This window comes from Phascolarctos cinereus, unplaced genomic scaffold (genome assembly GCF_003287225.1).
Source record: "Phascolarctos cinereus isolate Bilbo 61053 unplaced genomic scaffold, phaCin_HiC Scaffold_9;HRSCAF=440, whole genome shotgun sequence".
Classification (NCBI taxonomy): Eukaryota; Metazoa; Chordata; class Mammalia; order Diprotodontia; family Phascolarctidae; genus Phascolarctos; species Phascolarctos cinereus.
Genome location: NW_027556402.1, coordinates 232,089,709 through 232,113,132, shown reverse-complemented (window position 1 = coordinate 232,113,132; position 23,424 = coordinate 232,089,709). Strand labels below are relative to the sequence as shown.

The 23,424-nt window shown below is 44.6% G+C and overlaps 1 protein-coding gene across 9 annotated transcripts in view; it reads right to left on the bottom strand.

The window, feature by feature from the left end:
* Positions 1-23,424, bottom strand: part of EHF (ETS homologous factor) — a 69,162-nt gene that overhangs the window by 23,304 nt on the left and 22,434 nt on the right. For 2 of the 9 annotated variants that reach the window (XM_078148087.1, XM_020963919.2), the window contains 3 exons: positions 10,405-10,444; positions 8,849-8,948; positions 906-1,151 (listed from right to left, as the gene is read on the bottom strand). In XM_078148087.1, the coding sequence (XP_078004213.1) occupies positions 906-1,151; positions 8,849-8,945 (343 nt within the window). In that variant the 5' untranslated portion in view covers positions 8,946-8,948; positions 10,405-10,444. Of the gene's footprint in view, positions 1-905; positions 1,152-8,848; positions 8,987-10,404; positions 10,445-23,424 lie in introns of all 9 variants that reach the window. The other 7 variants (XM_020963914.2, XM_020963911.2, XM_020963915.2 and 4 more) reach the window with 5 other exon arrangements.

Genomic DNA, 23,424 nt, shown 5'->3' with positions numbered 1-23,424 from the left:
TTATTTAGGTATTAATATTCTATAGTATCTTAGGTAGCCGAGAGAGCGCAAGCTGGTATAGAACCCAAGATGCTTAAGGCATGGACGCCTGGCTTTTCTCTTTGTCTTTGTATGCTTGGCAGTGGCCTGCCCACAGCAGGGACTTAGTAAATGCCTATTGGAGTGAATTGAGAGGTAGTGTCCTACACCCTACTGAGGCTTGGTTGACGCTTGTTGGACTGAATCGAGAGACAGCTTGATGTAGTAAGAGAACTGGGTTGGGAGTCAGCTATCGTGGGTTACAGTCTGACTGCCACTTATTACCTGTGGGATCTCAGGCAAGCCACTTCACTTTTCTGTGACTCGGTTGTTTCATCTGTAAAATCTGCCAATTCTCTATCTACCTCCAACCCTATTGATTTGAATTATACTGGTTTACCCATGTCCGAGGCTCCAAAGACAAAAAAGGATAAATATACACAGCTCCTGGACAGGGGCTTTATAGTAAAAATTTTGAGGCTGGCTTTCAAATTGTCGATAGAATAAATCTTAGCCGTGAGATTTTAACCTGACTGAATGAGCTAGTGATGGCTTTACTGTCTGAATTCACTTTAAGGGCTTCCTAAAGGAAACTGTGACTGGGTAGATGGCTAGCCCGCTACTATTTTCATGAAAATTTAGCAGTGGGATGAGAAGGGAGTTGAATCTTCTGAACTCAAAAGGATTAGGAAAGAGACCATCTCTAGTTATCTACACTGTCTCCCCTTCCACTCCTTGCTATTTCTTTTCCTAGAAAAATGCAAGCAAAAGCAATCCTGGTCCTCTTTGCCAAAGAATCCTTTCTCCCAGAGCCCTGCACTCTCCCAATGTGTCTAGCAGAGCCCACAGAAGGTGGGGATGGAGCGAGCAGAGAGGAGTGTATTCACCATTCCACTTGAGATGTTGCAAGTTGTTATAGAGGATCTGGCCAGCTGCCCCCGCTGCTCGGCTAAACTCTTGCAAGGTCATGCTGCACAAATGTTCCCCGTTGATGTCGAATTCCTGGAAGGGGATGCAGTTGGCATCAAGCTGGTTGGTATCAAGGAGGTGCTGGAGCCACTCCCACACCTGGTACTTGGTCCAGTACTGGGGATGGGTCTCGTGCCATTGGCCTCCAAAAAACCCACTGGAAACTGAAAAAAGAGGAGATCCGATGAGTAAGCTGGGAGCGTACTCAGGGAGGATGACGATGGGACTATTTTTGTACTGGGCTAATAGATTAACAGAAAACACATCTAAAAGTAGCGGGTCGGAGCAGGGGGCGTTGACAACACGTGGGGGAGTGGGAAGGAGGTGGTCTGGCTCCTGGACAGACATACAGGCATAAATAATAACGACGTCAAGTATTTATATAGCTTCTTAAAGTTCACAAAGCGCTCTGCACAGAATGAAACATACATTTTGGGACATAGAGAATGGTAGAATTAGTATTGATTGACTATACATGTTTTAAAGGTTTCATTTTTCTTTTTTTTTTATTTTTGGAAGGAGGGGAGAAGGAGAGTGGCCTGTGTTAATTGGGTTAAAATAATTAAATAACGTGTTCTGAATAAGTGTTTCATTTGATCGTTACACAAGTCTTTCTACAAGTATTATTTTTATCCTCATTTGTAAAATGAGGAAATAGAGACTCAGAGAGGTTAATGGATGTGCCTATAGCACACAGCTACTAAGTGTCAGGGACAGGAATTGGAACCTAGGTCTTCCTGGCATCCAGTTCAGTGCTCCATCTGCTCCAAAACACCAAGAGTTGGAGATTTGAGCTCTTAGCCTAGCTGGACTACGGGCTGTCTGGAAAGCCTCAGTTAAATTCATCTCCTCTCTCTACCTCCACCTCCTTCCCAGGAAAAATGGGTCCAATAATACTTTCCCGTCTCTATCGTTCCCAGGGAACTTTATAAGGACAAGAGACATGACCCTTTTTTCAGAGCTCCTTAGAAGGAAGCTAAGTAGAGAGCATGATTATATTTTCAGCAGCTATTTAATCACAGACCCAGTAATTAGCAAGTGCGCGCGCACACACACACACACCATGTCACCCCATTTTCCACCAAAGCCATGTTGGCATTCAAATGTAAGCTCTTTGAGGGCAGGGACAGGTTCATGCTTGTCTTTCTCTTCTCTTGTCTTTATCATAGTGCCTGGCACACAGTATGCACTTAATAAAGGCTTGTTGATTGATCGGAATGACTCTGAGAGGGGTATCCGGTTCTCTGACTAAGACTTCCTTGCTTTTTCCAAACACAGCTGTTGGCTCTCCCTCCCACTTACTTTGGTAGGAACAACAGTGTTGCTGGCTACTGAATTTTTTGAATGCTGGGGTGAATTTTTCATAACTGCCATTTACCTGGAGTGTATACGTTATCACCTAATCTTCTCGTTGTGCCTAAGTGTGTCAGAGATTGTGCAATGCAAGGCTGGCAGCAATTGTATCCAGTTTTCTGAGCCTCAATTTCCACATCTGTAAAATGAGGAGGCTGGTCTCTGAAGTCCCTTCCAATGAGAGGCCTAGGATCTAGGATCCCATAATTTACTTTGAATACTGACTTCAAGTGCCTGTAATTTAGTCAGCGTGAGGATTCCCTTCCCTGGTACAGACTGAAACCTCTTCATAACCTGGTAATAACCTTTGAAAGCTGCTGGGCTGAGACATTCATTACCCTACTGGCATCCAGTGCTTATGGGTCCAAGGACACAAACATCTAGCCTACACACTAAGACTTCCTGACTCTGCTCTCCAGACAGTCTAGATCCATTGTCTACACCACTGCCAAACTAACATCCTGAAGCGTAGACCTGACTGGGTTATTCTCTTACCTAAGAAGCTTCAATGGCACCCTGTCATCTCCAGGATAAAATGCAGGCTTCTTTATTTGGTATCTTAGCCCCTTCAAAATCTGGCTGCCTCTTATCTAGCCAACCAGACTGGTTATCCCTGCACACATCCTGTGTTCTAGCCAGACTGGCCTCCTGTGCTCTTCCTCACACACAACAGTTGATGGACTCCAATTACACACCCTCCTCATCCTTGGTTCTTAGAAACCCAAGCTCTCTTCCAAACTTAGCTCAAGTAACACCTCTTATAGCAAGTATTTCCTTATCTCCCTCCCTCCCCCAGCTGCTGGACGGCACCTTCTCCTAAAATTATCCTGTATTTACTCTTCATGTTCTTGTGCATGTATGAAGAAGTATGTACATATATACACACACAAAGACGTAGGGAAAGGGAGAGTGTTAAAGATGGGATTATGGTTAGGGATAGAGATAGGGGTGAGGATAGACAGAGGGACAGGGACAGGAATAGAGATAAGGATAGAAATAGGAATTTGTCGTTCAGTCATGTCTGACCCTTCCTGATCCCCTATTGTGGTTTTCTTGGCAAAGGTACTGGAGTGCTTTGCCATTTCCTTCTCCAAGAGATGGGAATAGGGATAGGGATAGGGCTAAGTATAAGACTTGTGATTTTAATGGCAAAGGGAATTCCTGGATGAAGAAATAAATGCCCTCTTCCAATGCAGGTTGACACCTTCTGAAACTTTATGGTCTTAAAGAATTTGGATGAGCACCAGAATATTATGGAACTTCCTCAGGGTCACACAGCCAATGTGTGTCAAAATTGGGATGTGAATAGTCAGCATATTTTTCTTCATTTACATGGGTCTAAGAGAATTCTCTGAGACAATGTAAGCTGGAGGTTTTGTATTTCCAGCCCCTGACAGAGTGCTTGGCCCATGGCATATGGCCTAGCTTCTGAGAAGGGGGCTCCTTCCAAACTCGGGAGGTGTAGCAGAAGGACATTCACTGGGGCTTTCCAGTTATGCCTATGAGTATCCTCGTTAGGGAGGTTCCTTCTCTCTTTACTACAAGGGTATAATTAAGGGCAACTGAACAGTCTGAATGAAAGAGTTGGACCAATGGTCTCCAATGTCCCTTCAGCTTTAAATTTCTGATTATGATCCTACATCATATTTGTTTACCAAAAGTCTAATTCACTGTGGGAAAGACAAGTTCCTCTCCATAGGAAATCTGGCTGGGCCAAATGAATTTAATAAGGATATGTTGGGGCAGCTAGGTGTCTCAATGGATAGAGCTTTGGGCCTGGAATCAGGAAGACCTGAGTTCAAATTCACCCTCAGACACTTACTAGCTTTATGACCCTGAGCAAGGCACTTCACCCTGTTTGCTTCAGTTTCCTCATCTGTAAGATGAGCTGGAGAAGGAAATGGCAAGTCACTTCAGTATCTTGGCCAAGAAAACCCCAAATGGGGTCAGGAAATAGTTGAAAATAACTGAATAAAGTATATGTTGAGCCTACTATGACCTCAAACCATTCCAGGTACATGTCTTGCCCGTGATAATTTGAGTCCATCCTACAAACAAACCCATTTTCTCTTTGCGTGTTGGGGGTTACTTTATTGGAGAAAGGAATGGAGCGATCCCTCTAAGGAATATAAGGAGGGTTAGAAAATTCAACCCTTCTCATGACAAGGAACAGCCAATGGATGACTGTCTTTTATACTCAGACTAAGGAGGTCCATTTGTAACACCCAAAATTAGAGAGGAGGGAATCTAAACAGCCAACCCCAAACTCTGGGAAAGAAAATTGCATTGGGTTTATGGTATTATGGGGAAAGACATTGAACAGCTGACCAAGACCTCGAGGTCCCATCCAGCTCTTCTGTCTGTGATTCTGAAGTGCAAGGGTCCGGCCTATGTTATCTGTGACATGGTTCTGTAGGCCCAAAGGCAGTGGCCAACAAGAGCTTCTTTAAGGCTCTATGGTCATCTCTCTGTCCCTCAGAACCCAGCACAGAGCAAGTGCTAAAGAAATGCTTGTTGACAGTCTGATTGATTTCAATTCCTTTGCTTTGATCTCAGCATCCTTGGGAAGATGGATACCAGACTGATTTAGGGGACAAAAGATTCTGGATACCAAAAATGGGCACCATGATGATGGGAGTTCCACTCAATCCCAGGCCCCTTGTTCCTTTCCAAAGTGAAATGAGCTCCAAATATCTTGTTTTCTAGAGTGGATTCCAGCTTCCAAAATTCAGTTCAATAAATGAGTCAAGCACTGTGCTTGGTATTGGAGATATACAAAGACCAAAATGAAAAGAGCCTTTGCCCTCAAGGGGCTCACACTCTGCTAATGGAAAACAACGTGCTTAATTAAGTAAATGCTAAGCAATTTCATGAAAGAGAGAACATTAAGAACAGGGAAGGAGAGGGAAGAAGACAATCGGGCAGACCCCTGATCTGTGCTACACTGGAAGCTAAAGGGCAGAGATCAGGAAAAGGAACATTCCAGGCATGAAGGGGAAGCCTGTGCAAAGGCAGGAAAGGGAATGTGCACAGGGAACCCCTGACAGGCCGTTTTGTGAAGGGAAACAGTCCTGGATGCCAACTGAAAGGAGAAGACTTCATGACCCAATGAATCGGGGAAAATTCTGCTCAAATGCTCAGCTACTGAGGAGATCCAGAAATGCCCCAGCACCCAAATAATGGACTCCATTTCAGAGAGTTTTCACCCAGCTGACTGGGGTATAAACATGGCTTCTGGGAATGAGTCCTACTTCTCGGTGTAGCTCCAAAATTAGTTTTCCATTTTAGCTTTTATTTTAAAATTAGACACAGCATGGTGTAATAGACAGAATAATGGATCTGACAACAGGAAGGTCTGGGTTCAAATCCTGCCTCAGGCACTTACTAGTTGGATGAAGCTAGGTAAGACATTTAACTTTAACTTTTCTATACCTCAGTTTCCCCATCTGGAAGATGAAGGGGTCAGACTCAATGGCCTGTAAGGCCCCTTTCAGCTTTAAATCTGGGATATATTCACTTGTGTGACTCTAGTCAAGCCCACTTTCTGAGGCAATTTCCTATGACTATAGGTTGCAGAGAACTGGCTGACCTGCATTGTTTGAGGAAGTTTACTCACTTGGGAATTCCCCATAGCAATAAAACCAAAAGTCTGATCAAGCCTTAGAGCAGCCAGGTGCCACAGTAGTTAGAGCAATAGGCCTGGACTCAGGAAGTTCAAATCCAGCCTCAGATACTTATTAGCTCTGTGACTCAACCTGTCTGCCTCAGTTTCCTCAACTGTAACATGGAGATAATAACAGTACCTACTGTGCAGGGTTGTTATATAAGGATCAAATGAAATAATACACGTTAAGTGCTTAACACATAGTAAATACTATGGAAATGTCAGCTATTAAGATTTTAAAATCAACTTGGCAATTTCTTTAGATTTCCCAAAGAAAGCCCCGCCCATTGATTATTGGGAAGAAGCAGAGAAATGCACGTGGTCCCCAATTCCTTTGTGTGCTGAGTGTCTGCAGAGACTACGATTTGAGACCTGGACACTATCCAGTCTTGCTGGAGCAGGGAAGCCAGTCTGGAACAAACCTGACTCCCTCGTCCCGTCCAACTCACCACCACCCAGAGCCAAGAACCCCTGCTGTCCTTGGAACCCTCAGACACTGAGAAATAATGAACAGCCTCAGGGAAATGTAAACTCCTTGGAGGGACTGCATCTCTGGAGTCTAGAACAGTGCCTGGCACATCGTAAGCTCTTAACAAATGTTTCCCAAGCCCAAGAAGCTAGTGCCACCCTGAGACGACCTTCCTTCTTTGCATCTATCTATATTGCTTATACCTGGTTATTTTCTTTTTCCTTTCTTTTCTTTTTTCTTTTAAGGAGGCAATCGTGACGGGTCCAGAGTCACACGGCTAGTAAGTATTATGTGTCTGAGGCTGGATTTGAACTCAGGTCCTCCTGACTCCAGGGCCAGTGCTTTATCCACTGCACCACACAGCTGCCCCTTGTCTTCTCTGTTAGAATGGACACTCCTCGAAGGCAGAGGTGGTGTTTTTTCCTCTTTGTAAGTATAGTGCCTGGCACAGAGTTAGTATAAATAAATGCTTACTGGCTAGACTGAACTAAACTGGATTGTATTGCATTGCATTGCATCGTATGGAGATGCACTGGATTGGGGTTCTCCTCGTATGGAGAGGGAGTTAAGAGACATTTGCTAATGATTAATCTGTTGACTTATTGCTTGACCCAATTTGTTCCTCTTGTGGTAATTGTACAGTTTGGATCTAGAAGGGGCCTCATTGATAATGGAGTCTCAACGTTTTCATTTCATAGATGAAGTTGGGGGAAATCCTCCTGCTTTCCAGTCTGCAAATACCAAGAAAATTGCATGGCTCTGATTCACATTCTGATTCACTCTGCAACTCCCCCAGGGAAATTTGAAAGTGTGCCATGATCCCCCACCCCTATCACCACAATAGTCACAAATGGGTTGGAAAGGAGACAAAGTCATGTTTTCCCCCAGAACTTCTCACATCTGGGGTGGTAACTGGAAAGTAAAGATCCTCATGTAATAATCAGCAATCACACGGCTCTCTCCTTTCTCAGCCTGGGGTGGGCATGCTCCTTGAATAATAAAAGAAAAATTTCCATCTGAAATATTAGGAACTCTTTGGTGGGACCCTGATTATAAGCCTCAACTTTGTAAGCTGGCACTGAAGAGGCTGAGAGCCTCCTCCCCTATTTGATAAATATTAGGACATACTTAGGCCTTAAGGGAATTGGAACCCAAGCTCAGTACCAAATTTGTGTCATGGAATGAAAAGAATAGTGGTTTGAGAGTCAAAAAGGAATAGCTGCTTTGGAGGTAAATTCAACTGGAAGAGGGCTATATGGCCATTGGCCCTCCCCAGCAAAGAAGATTGGGTTGGAAAGACACACCATGGCAGAGGGACCCTGGAAATGGAGGAATAGGGGAGGTTGCAACATACACAACCAGAAGGCCATGATTTGAGAGATGGGACATCAGTAGCTGGTGGGCATGGTAGGCACTGTAGAGAGGACAACCACCCCCACCCACCCAGGAAGGAAGTTTAAATCCCCACCTGCCAGCAGTAGTTATGGTGGTATGGAAATTCAGAGAGCTGAGTTCTGCCACTTACTACATGTGTGACCTTATAAAAGTCATTTATCTTCTCTAGGGCTCAGTTTACTCAAAGGTAAAATAAAGGGGCTAGATGACCTTCCAAATGTGATTGTCTTATCCTATGAATTGTAACTCCACTATTTACTATTTGTTATGGCATTGGGCATATCATTTAACCGCTGTGAGACTCTTTTCTTAATCTATAAAAACTGGGTTGAAGTAGATGATCGCTAATGGTCCTTCTTGTTTTAAACACTATGATTTTGGTTTAAAAAAAAAGGAAAGAAAGAAAAATGAAATCAGCAGGGTAGAGAAATAAGCTAAGGGGTCAAACTGGCAAACTTAGTGTTCCTAAGTCCTTCCTAGCCTCCTCCCTTCATCCCTTATAAAGTGATGTATTTGGGCTGAATAAATACTTATTATCCTACTTTACTTTCTCTTAATTTAGTAAAGGATTAAATAGATTCTTAAATAGAATTATTATTAAGCCGTCCTCAGCCACTACAATCAATCTTGTCCTGTCCTGGATTCGTTGAGAAAGAAGGATGAAAACTTGAAACATGAACCTCTCCTTCAGGTACTACCTGCCCGGCCCACCAACCTCTCTTTCAACAGATCCCACTCAGGCACCATTCTCCAAGATGGGAAGACCAGAACTGGAGAAAACTGCCAAATGGAACCAACTGGGGGGACGCCACCATTCCACAAGGGAATTCATCGTTGAGAAAGTTCTACCTTCCCCACTTGACCTAAAAGTCAATGTTTTTCCAGGACACTGTCCCCTAAGGTGAAAAGAATGGACTCACTTGAGTATGGGGGAAATAGTACCAGGCACCTAACCCCACCCAGAGTCAAGGTCCTCCTACCATTGCATGTGGGGTAACTGTCTGTCCAGGCCGGCTGTTGGTGGAGAAGATGGTTGCTGGAATTGAGATTCATCACACCACTTCCTTCCAAAATCATGATCTGTAAGGGGATCCAACAGTCCGCTCAGTTAATGCCTTCTTGACAAATGCCATTTGGAAAACGCCAGCAGTAAAATTTAAAGGAGAAAAAGAGAGGAGAAAAAAAAAGTCAGTTCTTCAACACCAGCCCCAGAAACATGTTGCCGCAGCCCTTGTCGGTAAAGGCAGAACTCTCCCCCAATTAAAATTTCCATGTCCAATATTCATATGTATGAGACAAGTTTTTACAGCCACCCATTCATAAATGAATAATCTCCAATCAGGAATGAGGCAGAATAAAGGGCAATACCTGTCACCAGGAGATGCTGGCCAGCCTCCAAGTTTATGAAAGTGAAAACACCAAAGGGTGTGTGTGTGTGTGTGTGTGTGTGTGTGTGTGTGTGTGTGTGTGCGTGTGTGTGTGTGCTTCTTAAAGCAGAATTCCAATCAATTATTAAACCTTGTAGTCAAAGAGATAGGCATTTCCAGTGAGATTCTGACCTACAATTATCTACTCAGTAGTCGCAGGGTACCTGTGTGGTTGCATCCCCCACCATACCCAGCCCTCCCACAGAATTACATAGGGATCTGTCATGAGCCTGGTCCACAGAGTGGAGACTTGTCTAGACTCCCCAGCCACTGGGATCTGCTTCTACTTGGGGCACTTGGGACCTTGTACAACCCTGGCTTTGCTTCTCAGAAGCTCTGCCCGCCTCCTCCCACCCTCCAGCCCCCAGACACAAAGGATAACTGGCCCGTCCTTCCTCTTGGGTGTACTAAGAGAGGAAGATAACACGGTCTGGAGAACGAAATTGGAGCCTAATGTGGAGGGGGAAGAGCATTGGCCTTGGAATGAGAGATTTTGCTGCTGAGTCATTTCAATCAAACGCCACCCTTTGTGATGCCGCTTGGGGTTTTCTCGGCAAAGATACTAGAGTGGTTTGCCGCTTCCTTCTCATTTTACAGATGGGGAAGCTGAGGCAAACAGGGTGAAGTGATTTGCCCAGGGTCACACAGCTACTAAATGTCTGAGGCTGGATTTGAACTCAGGAAGATGAGTCTTCCTCACTCCAAGCCTGGTACTCTATCCACTGCACCATGTAGCTGCCCCTTGGGATCAGAGCATCTGGGTTCAAATGCTGGCTTTGCCACATAACTAAAGCTCTATAACTCAGTAAGTCACCTTGTATCTCAAGATTCTCCATGGCCTCAGCAAAATGAGGGCATTCAACTAACCTCAAGGGTCCCTTTCAACTCTGATCACCTGTGTTGTCTGCCCCCTTGTAAAATAAGGGGGACCAGACAGCCTCAGAGGTCCCTTCCAGTTCAAAAATCCATGGGCTTATGATTTTAATACCTATTTAGTATCAAGGAAGATGGAGTGGGGGGCATCTGGTAATTCCCAGATACTCAGGGAAGTCTGCTTGGAAAGAGCCTGGCCTGGGAGTGATGACATCTGGCTCTCATCTAATAATTACCTTGGATTGTCACTTGTTCTCTGGGACTCAGTTTCCTCATCTGAAAAAAAGCAAAAAAACAAACCAAGGAGTGTAGTTGTATTGAATGGCCTCCTAAGGTCTATCCGTCATCATATGATCCTACTTATGTGACTTTGGGCAAACCACTCCCTTCTTTTTCCTTGCTTGTAAAACCTGGAGATGAAGACTCTGATCCTAAAGCTCTTTTTCATCTTTAAGACGTTGTTATCTGAGAAAAAAATAACTCCGTCTGAGCTGTCCTACCTTCAACAGCTGGAGGGCTTAGAGGGGCAGGAAAAGGCGTGGAGGATAGAATCTCCTTCCCTGAGTGTTCTATTTACCCAAGGCCTGTGCTCCCAAGAGTCCCCACGTCGGCCCTACCACCGACATACTTAGGAAAGTTACTGTTTAACATCTGAAGGTCTGAAGATCATAGCCCAACCGGTTTGCACAGAAGGATTGGATAGGCGGGTTTCCACTTCATGGAAGACAGGGGTTGGAGGGAGGGGAAGCTCGGGGGTGGGGGGAGACAGAGGAGGACTAGGCTGGGGGTTTCCCTTAAATTCTTCCATCCTGTTCGACCAGCTGGGGTTGTTTAAAGTGGCTGGTTCCACAGAGCACGGAAGGAGGCAGGCAGGTAAAGACAAGAGGGTGGCCTGGCCATCTCTGGGGCAGGAGGGTGGGAAAAGGAGAGATAAGGTCTCCATTTGCATTTCCCAGGTAGCTAAGCTCAGCAGCTTCCTGACCAGACTCCTCCTAGATACCTCTTGGCACGAAGCACTCAATTACAGGAGGTCACAGGCTCAGATTTAAACTAAGAACTGGAAGGTCACCGCAAGGCACCTAGACAGTCCCCCTTCATTTTGTGGAGATGGCAAATGAGGCCAAGAGACATGCTCAAGGTCATACAGACAACCCCTCTGAGACCTCGGTCAAGTTGACATCAACCAACTTCTATTCTTTGCATCTGCTTGGCCGTCAGACCAGTTCCATCTGATTTAATACCCTTGCTTAGCACCGTAGCTCGACCCCAAAGGGTGTGTAATCAAGGCGAGGAAGAGAGGCAAGATGGATTAAATCCCACCCTCCCAGCCATAGCTAATCATGGGGTTAGTCTCCTACACAACCACACCTACCATTACAACCCAATACTTCCCTGAGCCTTTTTCTACTGCTTGGCAATCTCCCAGTCTTCCCCCTTTTTGATTTGGGCACCAACCCACCTGGGCCTTTATAATATAATCCCAACTTCAGAAACTGCACAGGTGCCATTGGGAAAATCTCCCCCACATAAACCCTAACATACCCAACAAGGAAAAAAAAAATTCTGATAGGAGCGCTGAATCCAAAAAGTCTGAGACCAAGGCACCCAGCCTACCATCCCCTATCTTTTCCACAAAAATAACATGTTACTTTAGCAATCACCTTTCTGAAATCAGTCAATCAAAAAACAAGCTAAATGCCAGAGAGAAAAAGAGATGTAAGCGTTCCTCTCCCCCGTTATAGTCAGAATCTTGGTAGCCATGGGGTAGCTTTGAGCATAAAGCACTTTGGCTGGAGTCAAGAAGACCTGAGTTCAAATCCAGCCTCAGATACTTACTAGCTGGACAAGTCATTTAACCTAGGTCTGCTTCAGTTTCCTCAAACGTCCAATGGAGATCATAGTAGCACCCACCTACCAGGGCTGCCATGAGGATGGTATTAGCACAGAGCCTGGCACATAGCAGGCTCTTAATGAATGCTTATTCCCTTCCTGGAGAGCTGAGACTTTCTTCTTTGGACTTTCTTCCTATCGCCAGGGCTAGTAGGCACTTAGCAAATACTTACTGATTCATTGACTGGCCTCCAGAAGCTTCCATTTTATCAAGGGAAATAACAGGCTTAAATTCAGACAAGAGAGAATCTGAGGTCAGGGCCAATTATATTGGATTTTAACCTAATGTGCCATGAGGACAAGGACAGAAAAGAAGGTCATTGGGTTTAAGGAAGAGGAGGAACTAGGCTGTTTCAAGTAGATTAAGGCTGGGAGGCAGACCATAATAAAAAAAAAAGGGCAGAGTGCAGTGGGGAAAGTCATCATTAAGATACACGTTGCTACTCCCCAACTCTCTCTTGCAACCCCCAGTCCCCAAATCACCACCAGCTCTGTTTCACTGATTTTAGTAGAAGCAGCAATATACTTGAAGCCCTGGTCCTGGAGCCTGGGGAGGTCTGGGGCTCCAGTGATTTGGTCACATAAACCTTGGAAAAGCAGTGGAAGGAGCGCTCTCTGGATGTGGGTTTAAATTCCAACTCTTCCATTTTTGTGACTTTGCACCTCAGTTTCCTCATCTGTAAAATGGGATGGTTAGACAAGCAAGCCTCCAGGGCACCTCCCAGCTTTAAATCTAGATTCCTTAGACCCAGTCCAGATTTAAGTCCCAAGAAGGGACTGATGTGAAATACCGTCAATGTGAGTTATTCTTCGGGTCTAGATGCCCCACCCTCACAGCCCGGGAACTGGATCATGGAGAAACAGGCATCATTGGCTCAACCATTATGTCCCCCTTGTAAGAGAAAGCTGTTAGGGTGGTGAGCTGCCCATCTGAAGGGTATATAAAGTGATTCCTACTTGTAAAAGGGTTTATATGACAACCTCTGGTTAGTCAGAGTTCATCTGAACTCACAGGAGTACCTGATTGTAGGACTGCCGGAATCTGTTGAGTAACCAGCTCACCCACACCTAGGAGAGCCGACACAGGGCCTCTAGGAGGGAGAATGCCATCTTGAAAGGGGTGATTATAGGATCTTTTTAATTTCCCAGGCTAAAGAGATGGCCTCGTAGGCAGAACTGGGTTCGAGTTCTACCCTGCCTCTGGCAGCAACAGGAGATAGAGCACCGGACCTGGGATTAGGAAAACTTGCTTTCAGATCCAGCCTCAGACACTAGCCGTGTAACCCTGGGCAAGTCATTTAACCTCAGTTGGCCTCAGTTTCCTCAACTGTAAAATGGGGAGAATAATAGCACCTCCCTTCTAGGATTGTTGTGAGGATAAAATGAGACAATCTTTGTCAAAAATGCTTATTGCAGTGCGTGGTGCATAGTATAGACACATTTATTTATCCTCCCCTTCCCCGTGTGGCCATAGAGAGATCACTGAATCTTTCAACGCTGTAGACAACAAAGACTGGAATTTGCAAAGAACGTGGCAACCTTACCAGGAAATTCCCTATGCCGGTGAAATCACAGGTCCTGGTCCCTGTCCCTACCTTAAAACCACCTGCTTGCACTTCTTTGGACCATTTTATCTTTAAAATGGGGTTTGTAAGGGGCAACTAGGTGGTACAGTAGATGGAGCACTGGCCCTGAAGTCAGGAGGACCTGAGTTCAAATCCAGCCTCAGACACATAACACTCACTAGCTGTGTGACTCTGGGCAAGTCACTTAACCTCAACTGCCTCACCAAACATAAAATAAAATAAAATGGAGTTGGTAGCGGTTTGCCATACGCGGCTTCCTGAGCTGGGGAGAGCATTCTGGCAAATGTACTTCCTCCTTAAAAGTCATAGACATAGCACGCTAAGACACTGCAGGGGCCATCTAGCCCAACCCCATTTTACAGAAGAGAAAACTGAGGCCTTCAGAGGTAAAGTCACTTACCCCAGGTGCCCTAACAAGTGCTGAGAACCCAGGTCTTCTTCCTGCATATTCAATACTCTTCCCATTACACCATTCCGCCTCCCTCTGTTATCAACTTTATTAATAGGATTAAGATTCATTTCATTGTTTGGTATTGGTATTCCCAAAGTCTAACACATTGCCCATTGTAGACATTCAATGCCTGTCGACTATTATGATGATTTTGGTCACTTGCTTCTTTCTCACAAAAGTAACAGTGAAGTGGAGATTTGGCCCCATTGACTCCAAAGCCAGTATCCTTTTCACTTGTACCACACCACCTACGGAGGGGCCATTGCTCACATAGGATAGAGGTGAAGACAGTCCCCATCCCGAGGTCATGCCAAATCTCATCCTAGAGTAGCTTATGGCAATTTCTTCTTCTTCTTTTTTGTTTTTTGGTGAGGCAATTGGGATTAAATGACTTGCCCAAAGTCACATAACTAGTGAGTGTTATATGTCTGAAGCTGGATTTGAACTCAGGTCCTCCTGATTCCAGGGCCGCTGCTCTATCCACTGCGCTATTATGGCAGTTTCTTAATTCTCCCACAGCTTGCCTTCCTTTCCAATACTGACCACTTTTCCCTTGCAGTTCAGTTGGTATCTGATTCAGGAATGCAAAATTAAATCATTCATGTTGAGCCATGAAAAAAAAAATCCTAATTAGGCTAATAGGAAAGCTTCTGCTGTTAAAACAATTCATTGGAGCCACTTCAAAGGTAAGAGGGAAAGCAGTGGGGGTGGGAGTTCAGTTAGATGTGCCATGGCTCCCCTCCTGGAGCAGGAAAGACAGGCGGCAACTGGGTCTGACTCGGTGCCCTTCTGGATTTCTCTGGTTGCACAATCCCGAGACAGTTTGTCAGATGGATGGTTCTGGAGACAGAAGTCTGCCCCTTAAGTTGACAAGCAGGAACTCCTTGGCGTCCATCACCTGGCAGACAGTTACCAGTTCAGCTCTCCCTCCTGCTGTCGACTGGTTCTCAACCAAGTGTTTTTCATTCACTTGGGATGCTCAGTCGGAGAATTCAGATCATCTCTCTGCATCAGCTGCCTCATCTACAAAGTAAGGGCCAGGCCTTGGAAAATGAATCTAGCTCCCGCGGGGAGCCGCATCATCTCCAAATGAAATCCCGGTGGTGATGGGTGAGCCCCCATTGAACACGTTGGGTCACTGGGTTCAGTGTGGCTGCCAGATTCAGACCACTTCTTCCCACTCGCTCTCATCTACACCTGGAACTTTTCTCCATCCAGTCAACTAGCAGATGCCTCATTACCCTCCAAGGCTATCCAGCCCTGACCATCACCACCTTCACAGCTCTATTTTTAGCTTTTGAGGGAGGAAGGCATTCAGGTCACAGGGTACATTTGTGAGTACCAACTTGGGATCAGCCTTTAAGGAGTGAACTGCAGAATAGAAAATGAATAAAATATTCAAAGGAAACTGACCTCCAGCTAACTAACAAACTAATAATGATTCCAAAGAATGTGTAATCAAGTATTACCTTTCTCCTCTCAGTGGACAGATGAGGAACTACTAGGGCAGAATGCTGTACACATTGTTAGACAAAGTCACTATATTTCTGTTGAACTCTTTCTCTGTAACAAGAAAGGGTTCATTTTGGCAGGAGTAGTGTGCACTTCCACTAATAATTGTGATATAGGGGCAGCTAGGTGGCGCAGTAGATAGAGCACCAGCCCTGGATTCAGGAGGACCTGAGTTCAAATCCTGTCTCAGGCACATAGCATTTACTAGCTGTGTGACCCTCGGCAAGTCACTTAACCCCACTGCCTAGCCAAAAAGAAAAAAAGAAAAAGAAAAAGAAAAAGAATTGTGAGGTAAAAACAAGACTCATCCATCAGTAAAATTAATAATAATAATGATAAAATGAACTGAGGCACAAAGAAAGAGTTCTGGTTCTGGAGTCAGAGTAGTAAGGTTCAAATCCCCCCTAGGATGTTTACTAACTACGTGATCTTGGTCAAGACATTGGGCTTTTTGTTTCTTTGTCTATAACATGAGAGACAGCTGGGTGGCATGATGGATGGAGTGCCAGGAAGATATGAGTTCAAATCCAGCCTTAGATGCTTCACAGCTGTGTGATCCTGGGCAAGTCACTTGCCTCAGTTTCCTCATCTGTAAAATGTGCCAGGGAAGGAAATGACAAAAACAAAACAAAAAAATTCTCTAGTATCTTTACCAAGAAAACCTCAAATGGGGTCACAAAAAGTCAGACACGACTGAAATGACTCAACAACCACAGACCCATCTGTAAAATGGGAACACACTGGACAAGGAAATGGTCTTTGCCAAGAAAAACCTATGACTCCAAAACCAATATTGAGAAAGCTCTAGGTGGCAAAGTAGATAGAGCCTTGTACCTAAAGTAAGGAAGATCTTGAGTTCAAATCAGAAAGTTACAAACTGTGTGACTCTGGACAAGTCACTTCACCTTCATCTGCCTCAGTTTCCCCATCTGTAAAATGGGGATAATAACAGCACCTACTTCCCAGCATTGTTGTTGTGAGGATAAAATGAGAGAATATTTGTAAAAGCTCTTTACCTTAAAACACTTTATAAGTGCTAGCTATTATTATTATCACAACACCACCCCTTATGTATGGGCAGTATGACTGGATAGTAGAGTCCATGGAGGGAAGTAATGTGTAAGAAGACCATAAATAGAGAAAGCTTGAAATGCTGGAATTTATATCTGATTCCAGAGGAATTGGGAACACCTGGAGTTCACTGAGTAGGGGGTGAGGTGACAAGATCAGACCCACACTCCCCTAATCAGTATAGTCATTGCAAGTCCTCCTGCCTCTGAGTTCATTCCCACCCTGGAAGGAGTGGTTCTGAAGATCATCCCATTTGGACTGAGTAGACAACCACATATCCCATCTTGTTCACAGAATTAATATCATATTCTTCAGGCTAGAGTGCTTGCCCACTAGCTTGAAACTCACTCCTGGGAAATTAGCCACTCCCTTCCCCAAAGGCCACCCTTCTCAGTAATCCATAGCCTCCAGTCACTTCAAGTCTGCCTCAGTTTCCTCATCTGTAAAATGAGAAGAATAATAATAGTGCAGGCTTCTTGTGAGAATCAAATGAGAGCATACTGATAAAGAGCTTAGCACATAGTAGGTGCTTAATAAATGTTTGTTCTTTTCCCCTCCCACTTCCTCCATTTTTGTGCTAATTGTCAATGAGAGATTGGGCCAGTATGAATTCTTCCTGGCCCAGGAGCTGGCTCCCCTTGAACACATGATTGGGTTGAGAATGAGAAGAAAACAGGAGAAAGCTGGGGATCAGGGGATCATCGGGCTATAAATCCAGAGCTGGGAGGCCCTTGGCAGCCTGGTCCAACTCCCTTATTTTACAGATGAGGAAACTGAGGCACGGAGAAGGGACATGTCTTGCCCATGATCAAAGAGGGAGGGACAGAGCCAGGATTTAAACCCAGGTCTGACTCCAAATCTAGCATTCTTTCCCCGGGCTTCCTTACTAATGAAGAACTGAAATCCCTACAGGAGGGCAGGCCCGGGAGGGGCTGGACTCAGTGGCCTCTGAGACCCCTTCCAGCTCTGACTGTCAGTCCCACAGATAACTCACAGGGGCTCATTCCATTGTTAATTGAATTGAAAGGTAGGTTGGACACAGATGGTGGACTCCCCAAACCCGAAGAGTGGAGCTGAAAGGAGCAGGAGGCCCTGGCACAGTGGAGGGGGCCAAGCTGGGACCAGCCTCTGCCCAGAGACTGGGAGGGTGTGTCAGTCTCAGAGCGGGGGCCACCTCCTGACGTCTGCTCGTCTTTCGGCCTTGCCCAGTGGAGAAGAGAGGCAGGCTCGAGTCACAAAGGCAGAGAGTGCTGAACTGCGACCTTCTGATTAACGATCCCTAGAGAGCCAAGGTTCCAGCTGAGACAAGCTGAGCACAGCTTAGCTGACAGCTACTCTGTCCCTAACCCAGCCCAGCCACCCGGAGGGGATGTGGGACACCTAGGGAGCTTTTGGAACCCTTCTAATTCGTTCTGCATATTAAGCAACTACTAAGTGCAGAGTTCAAGACCCGGAGCTAGAGGAGATAAAAAGATAATTAAGACCCTAGCCTCAGGGAGTTTTATAAAGGCCACCTAGTCCAACCTTTACAGATAAAGAAACTGAAGCCCTGGAGAGTTTTTTCTTTTTTTATTTAATTGGGGGGGGGGAGAAGCGGAATAGATGTTTATTAATTGAAAAAAATTGAAGAGATGACCTTAGGTTCCGCTGACATGCTCAGTACAAGCACCCAAGGCATTGTGGGGAAAGGAGAAAGGTGGAGTAGCTTATTTCTGGAGCACCCAATGGCTAATCATGATTAGCAGCCATTCCACCGCTCAAACCATAGACTGGTCATCTTTCCACCATTACCCATTTACACTATTACACTTCATGTAATTTTAACAAAATGGCAGCTTTGGAAGGAATTAGAAAGCATCTAATCCAACCAGTCCTCAGACCACACTCTTAAGTCTACCACAGCCCTGATACGTGAGCAGTCATCCGACCACCACCTGAACAGGTCCAGCAAACAGCAGCCCACCGACTGCCAAGGGAGCCTTTTCCACTTTCAAGCAAGCAGTTGTAGCAGTTAGGAAAGCTTTCCTGACTCCAACCAAAATCCCCCTCTAGAAATGCAGTGACTCCTCACCATCACATGCAACACTTCACAGTGTTCCAAACCATTTCTACATTCATCTTCTCTGGTCAGATCTCTACGGAGAAGGAGTTCTTAACTATTTTCTGTGTTAAGAACGTGATCCCTTTTGCAGTCTGGTGAAGACATTTTGTAAAAAAGATATCTTTCACTGCATCAAATAAAATACAGATGATTACAAAGAAAACCAAATGTCTTGAAACACAGTGATCAAAATATATATATATAATGTACATTATATATATATAACAAGCTCACAGATAAAACCCTTCTAAAGAGGGTTTCTACCACTATAAAAAACTTTCCTGGCTTTTCCAAACTACTTAGGGACATTTTACTTCACATTCCTCTCATTTTATTGGGGGCAAAGGAGAGAGAAACCAAGGCTGAATAAAGTTCTGTGAGTTACTAAGGGTCACAGAATGAGCTCAGACAAAGCTGGTATCAAAACATCAGGTCTTGGGTCTTCCAGCCTCCAGCCGTCAGGTCAAGTAACCCAGGACAGAAATCACTGGGTATTTAGCTGCCCACCCCACGCGACACAGAACAACTGCTGGAATGATTCGCCACGAGGTTGGTAAATCATAGGATCAGGAATCTAGATATGAAAGGAACCCTCAGACCTTCTCCTTATAAAGTGAAGGACACTGAGGCCCAGAAAGATCAAGTGACTCAGTTATGGCTGCAAAGGCACTTAGTGATAGAGCTGAGCTTGGAATATTGTCTTTCCATTTTATCAAAGGATCTGACCAAGAGAACAACGTTGCATTAAAACATGGGGCAGCTGGTGTGGTGGAGGCTCCTTCCATTGGGCTTGGAGGCAGAAAGGCTCAAGTTCAAGTCTGACCTCAGACTTAGTAGCTACGTGCCTTCTACCTGCTTCAGTTTCAATAATAATAATCATAATAATAATAACAACAACAACAACAATAAAACATGGCTAATACTTATGTAGCACTTAATATGTGCCAGGCACTGTCCTAAGCACTTTATCAGTATTATCTCGTTTGATTCTCACAACACTGGGAGGTCGGTGCTGCTATTATCTCAATTTTACAGTAGAAGAAACTGAGGCAAACAGGGGTTAAATGAGTTGCCCAGGGTCACGCAGACAATTAAGTCTTCCTTACTTTATGGACAAGGCTCTATCTCTACTTTGCTGCCTAGAGCTTACTCAACATTGATTTTTAGAGGGACTGCTAGGTGGTGCAGTGGATAGAGCACCAGCCCTGAAGTCAGGAGGACCTGAGTTCAAATCTGGCCTCAGACCAAACACTTCACACTTACTAGCTGTGTGACCCTGGGCAAGTCACTTAACCCCAACTCCCTAAAAAAAATTTTTTTTAAATAATAAAACAAAATAGATTATTAAAAAAACCATTGATTTTAGAATCATGGGTTTTTCTTGGCAAAGATACTGGAATGGTTTGCCGTTTCCTTGTCCCCATTTTACAGACAGGTGTGCTGTTGAGTTGTTTCAGTTGAATCATTCCAGTTGTGATGACTTTTTGTGACCCTATTTGGGAGTTTCTTGGCAAAGATACTGGGGAGGCTTTTGGTTTTGTTTTTGTCATTTCCTTCCCTAGCTCATTTTACAAATGAAGAAACTGAGGCAAGTGACTTGCCCAGGGTCATGCAGCTGGGAAGTGCCTGAGGCTGGATTTGAACTCAGATCTTCCTGACTCCAGGCCTAACGCTCTATCCAATGTTTCAGCCAGCTACAAATCTATAAAATAAAGGAGCTGGGTTTGATGTCTTCCAAGGTCTATTCCAGTTCTAAATCTGTGATCCTAAAAAGGTTTTTTAATCACGATGATGGCAAAGCCCTGTGTTCAAATCCCACCTCAAATAATTACCGACTGTAATCCTGGACAATCCATTCCCTCTGTGAGCCTCATTTGTAAAATGAGGCACAGCTACCTCACAAGGTTGTTTTGGGCATCAGATGAGATAATGTCAAGTCAACAAACATTTGCTAAGCACCTACTATGTGCCAGGCACTGTGTGCAGTGCCAAAGACACAAAAAGAAACAAAAATCAGTCCCTGCCCTCAAGGAGCTCACAATCTAATGGGAAGACAACATGCAAATCCATTTGTGCAAAGCAAGATATACACAGGATAACTAGGAAATACTTAACAGACGGAAGGCACTGGAATTGGGGAACGCTTCTAGTATAGATGGGATTTTATTTGGGACTTAGAGGAAGCCAGGGAAGTAGTCTCCCCACAGTGGGGAGACCATTCCAGATGTGAGAGATAGCCAGAGAAAATTCCCAGAGCTCAGGTGAAGTGGCAAAGAGGCCAGTGTGAGGCAAGGGGCCATGGTGGGGAATGACGTGTAAGAGGACTGGAAAAGGATGAGGGAGCTTTACAAACCTTTCAGAGCCCAATGAAGACAACATCCAGGGTCTATCCTTAGCTAATAAGCAAAGTAACTAATGAGCTAATAAGCAAAAGCCCGTAGGTAAATTTTAACCCTTTGTAATAAAGATGCTAAGTAGAAATTTTTAAAAATAAAGATGCTGAATAAAATAGTCTTCCTGTTTCAATGTAACTCTAAGTTTGGGAGAGTTAATCCTTAAGCATCATTAACCCCATCATAAAAATGTAAAACACACACACACACTTGGCCTATTTAAAACAATACTGACAATATTCCCATCTTCACCCATGAACCCAAGCCTGGGGATTATGTCATCCATGATTCTGTACTGAAAACTATCTATTCCCTACTTTCAGGGCTATAGATTATTCTAGATGCCCCAAGAGTTCTCGAGGCTGTTTGGGCTGTCTCCAGAGGGCAGATCTAGAACATTTTTGTGGATTTCCTTTACTGTTTGTGAACAATTTGTAAATACACACATTTCTGTGATCCTTATCACCCCTGGTGCCTGATACAGACAAGGAGACAAGATAGAGCAAACCAAAGCTGATTGATCAAAAGACAAGGTTACCCTGTGTGACCCTCAGAGACAGTGCCAACAACCTAGCCAGGAGTCTTTGAGATAAAGCTAATGAGATTTTTAGGAGGACAGGCTGGACTCCCCCATGGTGAAATGGAATTTAACACATGAAGCTGCATTCTTGCTCCGGGAAGGAGGTGAGGGAAGTAGATGAGGGGTAGAGAATAAGGGATTAAATAGAGTTCTATTTACCCTTACTGACCGGAAAAAAAAACAGAGAGGATACTAGAATTCCGATTTCCAGTAAGATAACCCCGAGACTCTTCACAGGAGGAAAAAGAGGGAATCAACAGCCGGGGAACAGCTAGCTATCCCATAGCAGGTGGCCAGGAAGGAAATCAACAGCTGAGGTAACAGCTGTCTGACAGCAAGTTTGACCAGGAATCATGTTTTCTATCCCTGCTGAGGACCCCATCTTTCTCTGCCTTCCATCCTCCCTACCATCCTCCCTAGGCTCACACTCCTCCCCATTCTCTGAGTAGACAACGGTACACCTGGCTTTGGTCTACCTGAGTCAGGCTCCAAAACCCTCCCAGTTTCCTTTCATCTCTGCTCTCCTGGCATAGAGAGACCACCTGCCCTATGTCCCAACTTCCCCACCAATGACTGCTTTGGATGATTAAGCGCTCATACAGCTTCCTATGGGACATACACAAGGACCATGGTCCCTGCCCTCCTGGAGAAAGTTCCACTCTTCATCCCTTTTTTCCCTCCCCTTCCCTGACTTTGTTCCTACTCTCAATCCAATCTCTTCTGGGGAAAAAAAAATGACCACGGAGAGGTAGTCCTGCCAGGAAGGATGTCCATGGGTCTAATAAAAAGAATAATAATCAAAATAGATGACATTTATATATCATTTTAAAGTCTGAACAAAACAATGGATTTGAGCCTCAATTTCCTAAATTTGGCAGGCTAAGGAACAGAAGAGCAGTACATCATTGAGATGGTGGAGGTGGCAACCTAGAAAAGAGTGAGTTTCAAGCCACTAGACAAGAAATAGGCACACTCCTTTCTCAGTTCAAGACTTTCTTTATGATTTAGTGGAAAGAGCATAGGATTTGGAATCAGAGGGCCTGGGTTCAAATCTTGACTTAGTCATTTATTCTCTATGTTCTGTTCAGTGGTTTTCAGCCTTGTCTGACTCCTTGTGACCTGACCTGGGGTTTATTGGCAGAGATATTGGAGTGGTTTGTCATTTCCTTCTTCAGCTCATTTTGCAGATGAGGAAACTGAGGCAAACAGGGTGAAGTGACTTGCCCAAGGTCACTCAGCTAGGAAGTGTCTGAGGCCAGATTCGAACTCAGAAAGATGAGTCTTCCTGAGTCCAGGCCCAGCACTCTCTCCACTGTGCCACCTAGCTGCCTGCCCTATGTTACCGTGGACAAATCACTTGCCCTCTTTGGTTACAAGTTTCCTCACCTAGGAAATGAGGGGGTTGGATTAGATATGGTGTTCTTAATGTTTTCTGTCATAGACAAACTTCTTTGGCAGTCTGGGGAAGAGTTTGGGGCCCCCAAGCTCAAGATACTATTTGTTTAAGTATTTAACACAGTACCTGGTACATAGTAGGCATTTACTAAATGCTGGTTTCCTTCCTTATGAGAGTAATGTTTTGTATACAGAAATATAATGCATAGAATTGTCAAGGAAACCAATTAGGTTGAAATGTAGTTAGTTATCAAAATGTTTTTTATAAACAAGTTCA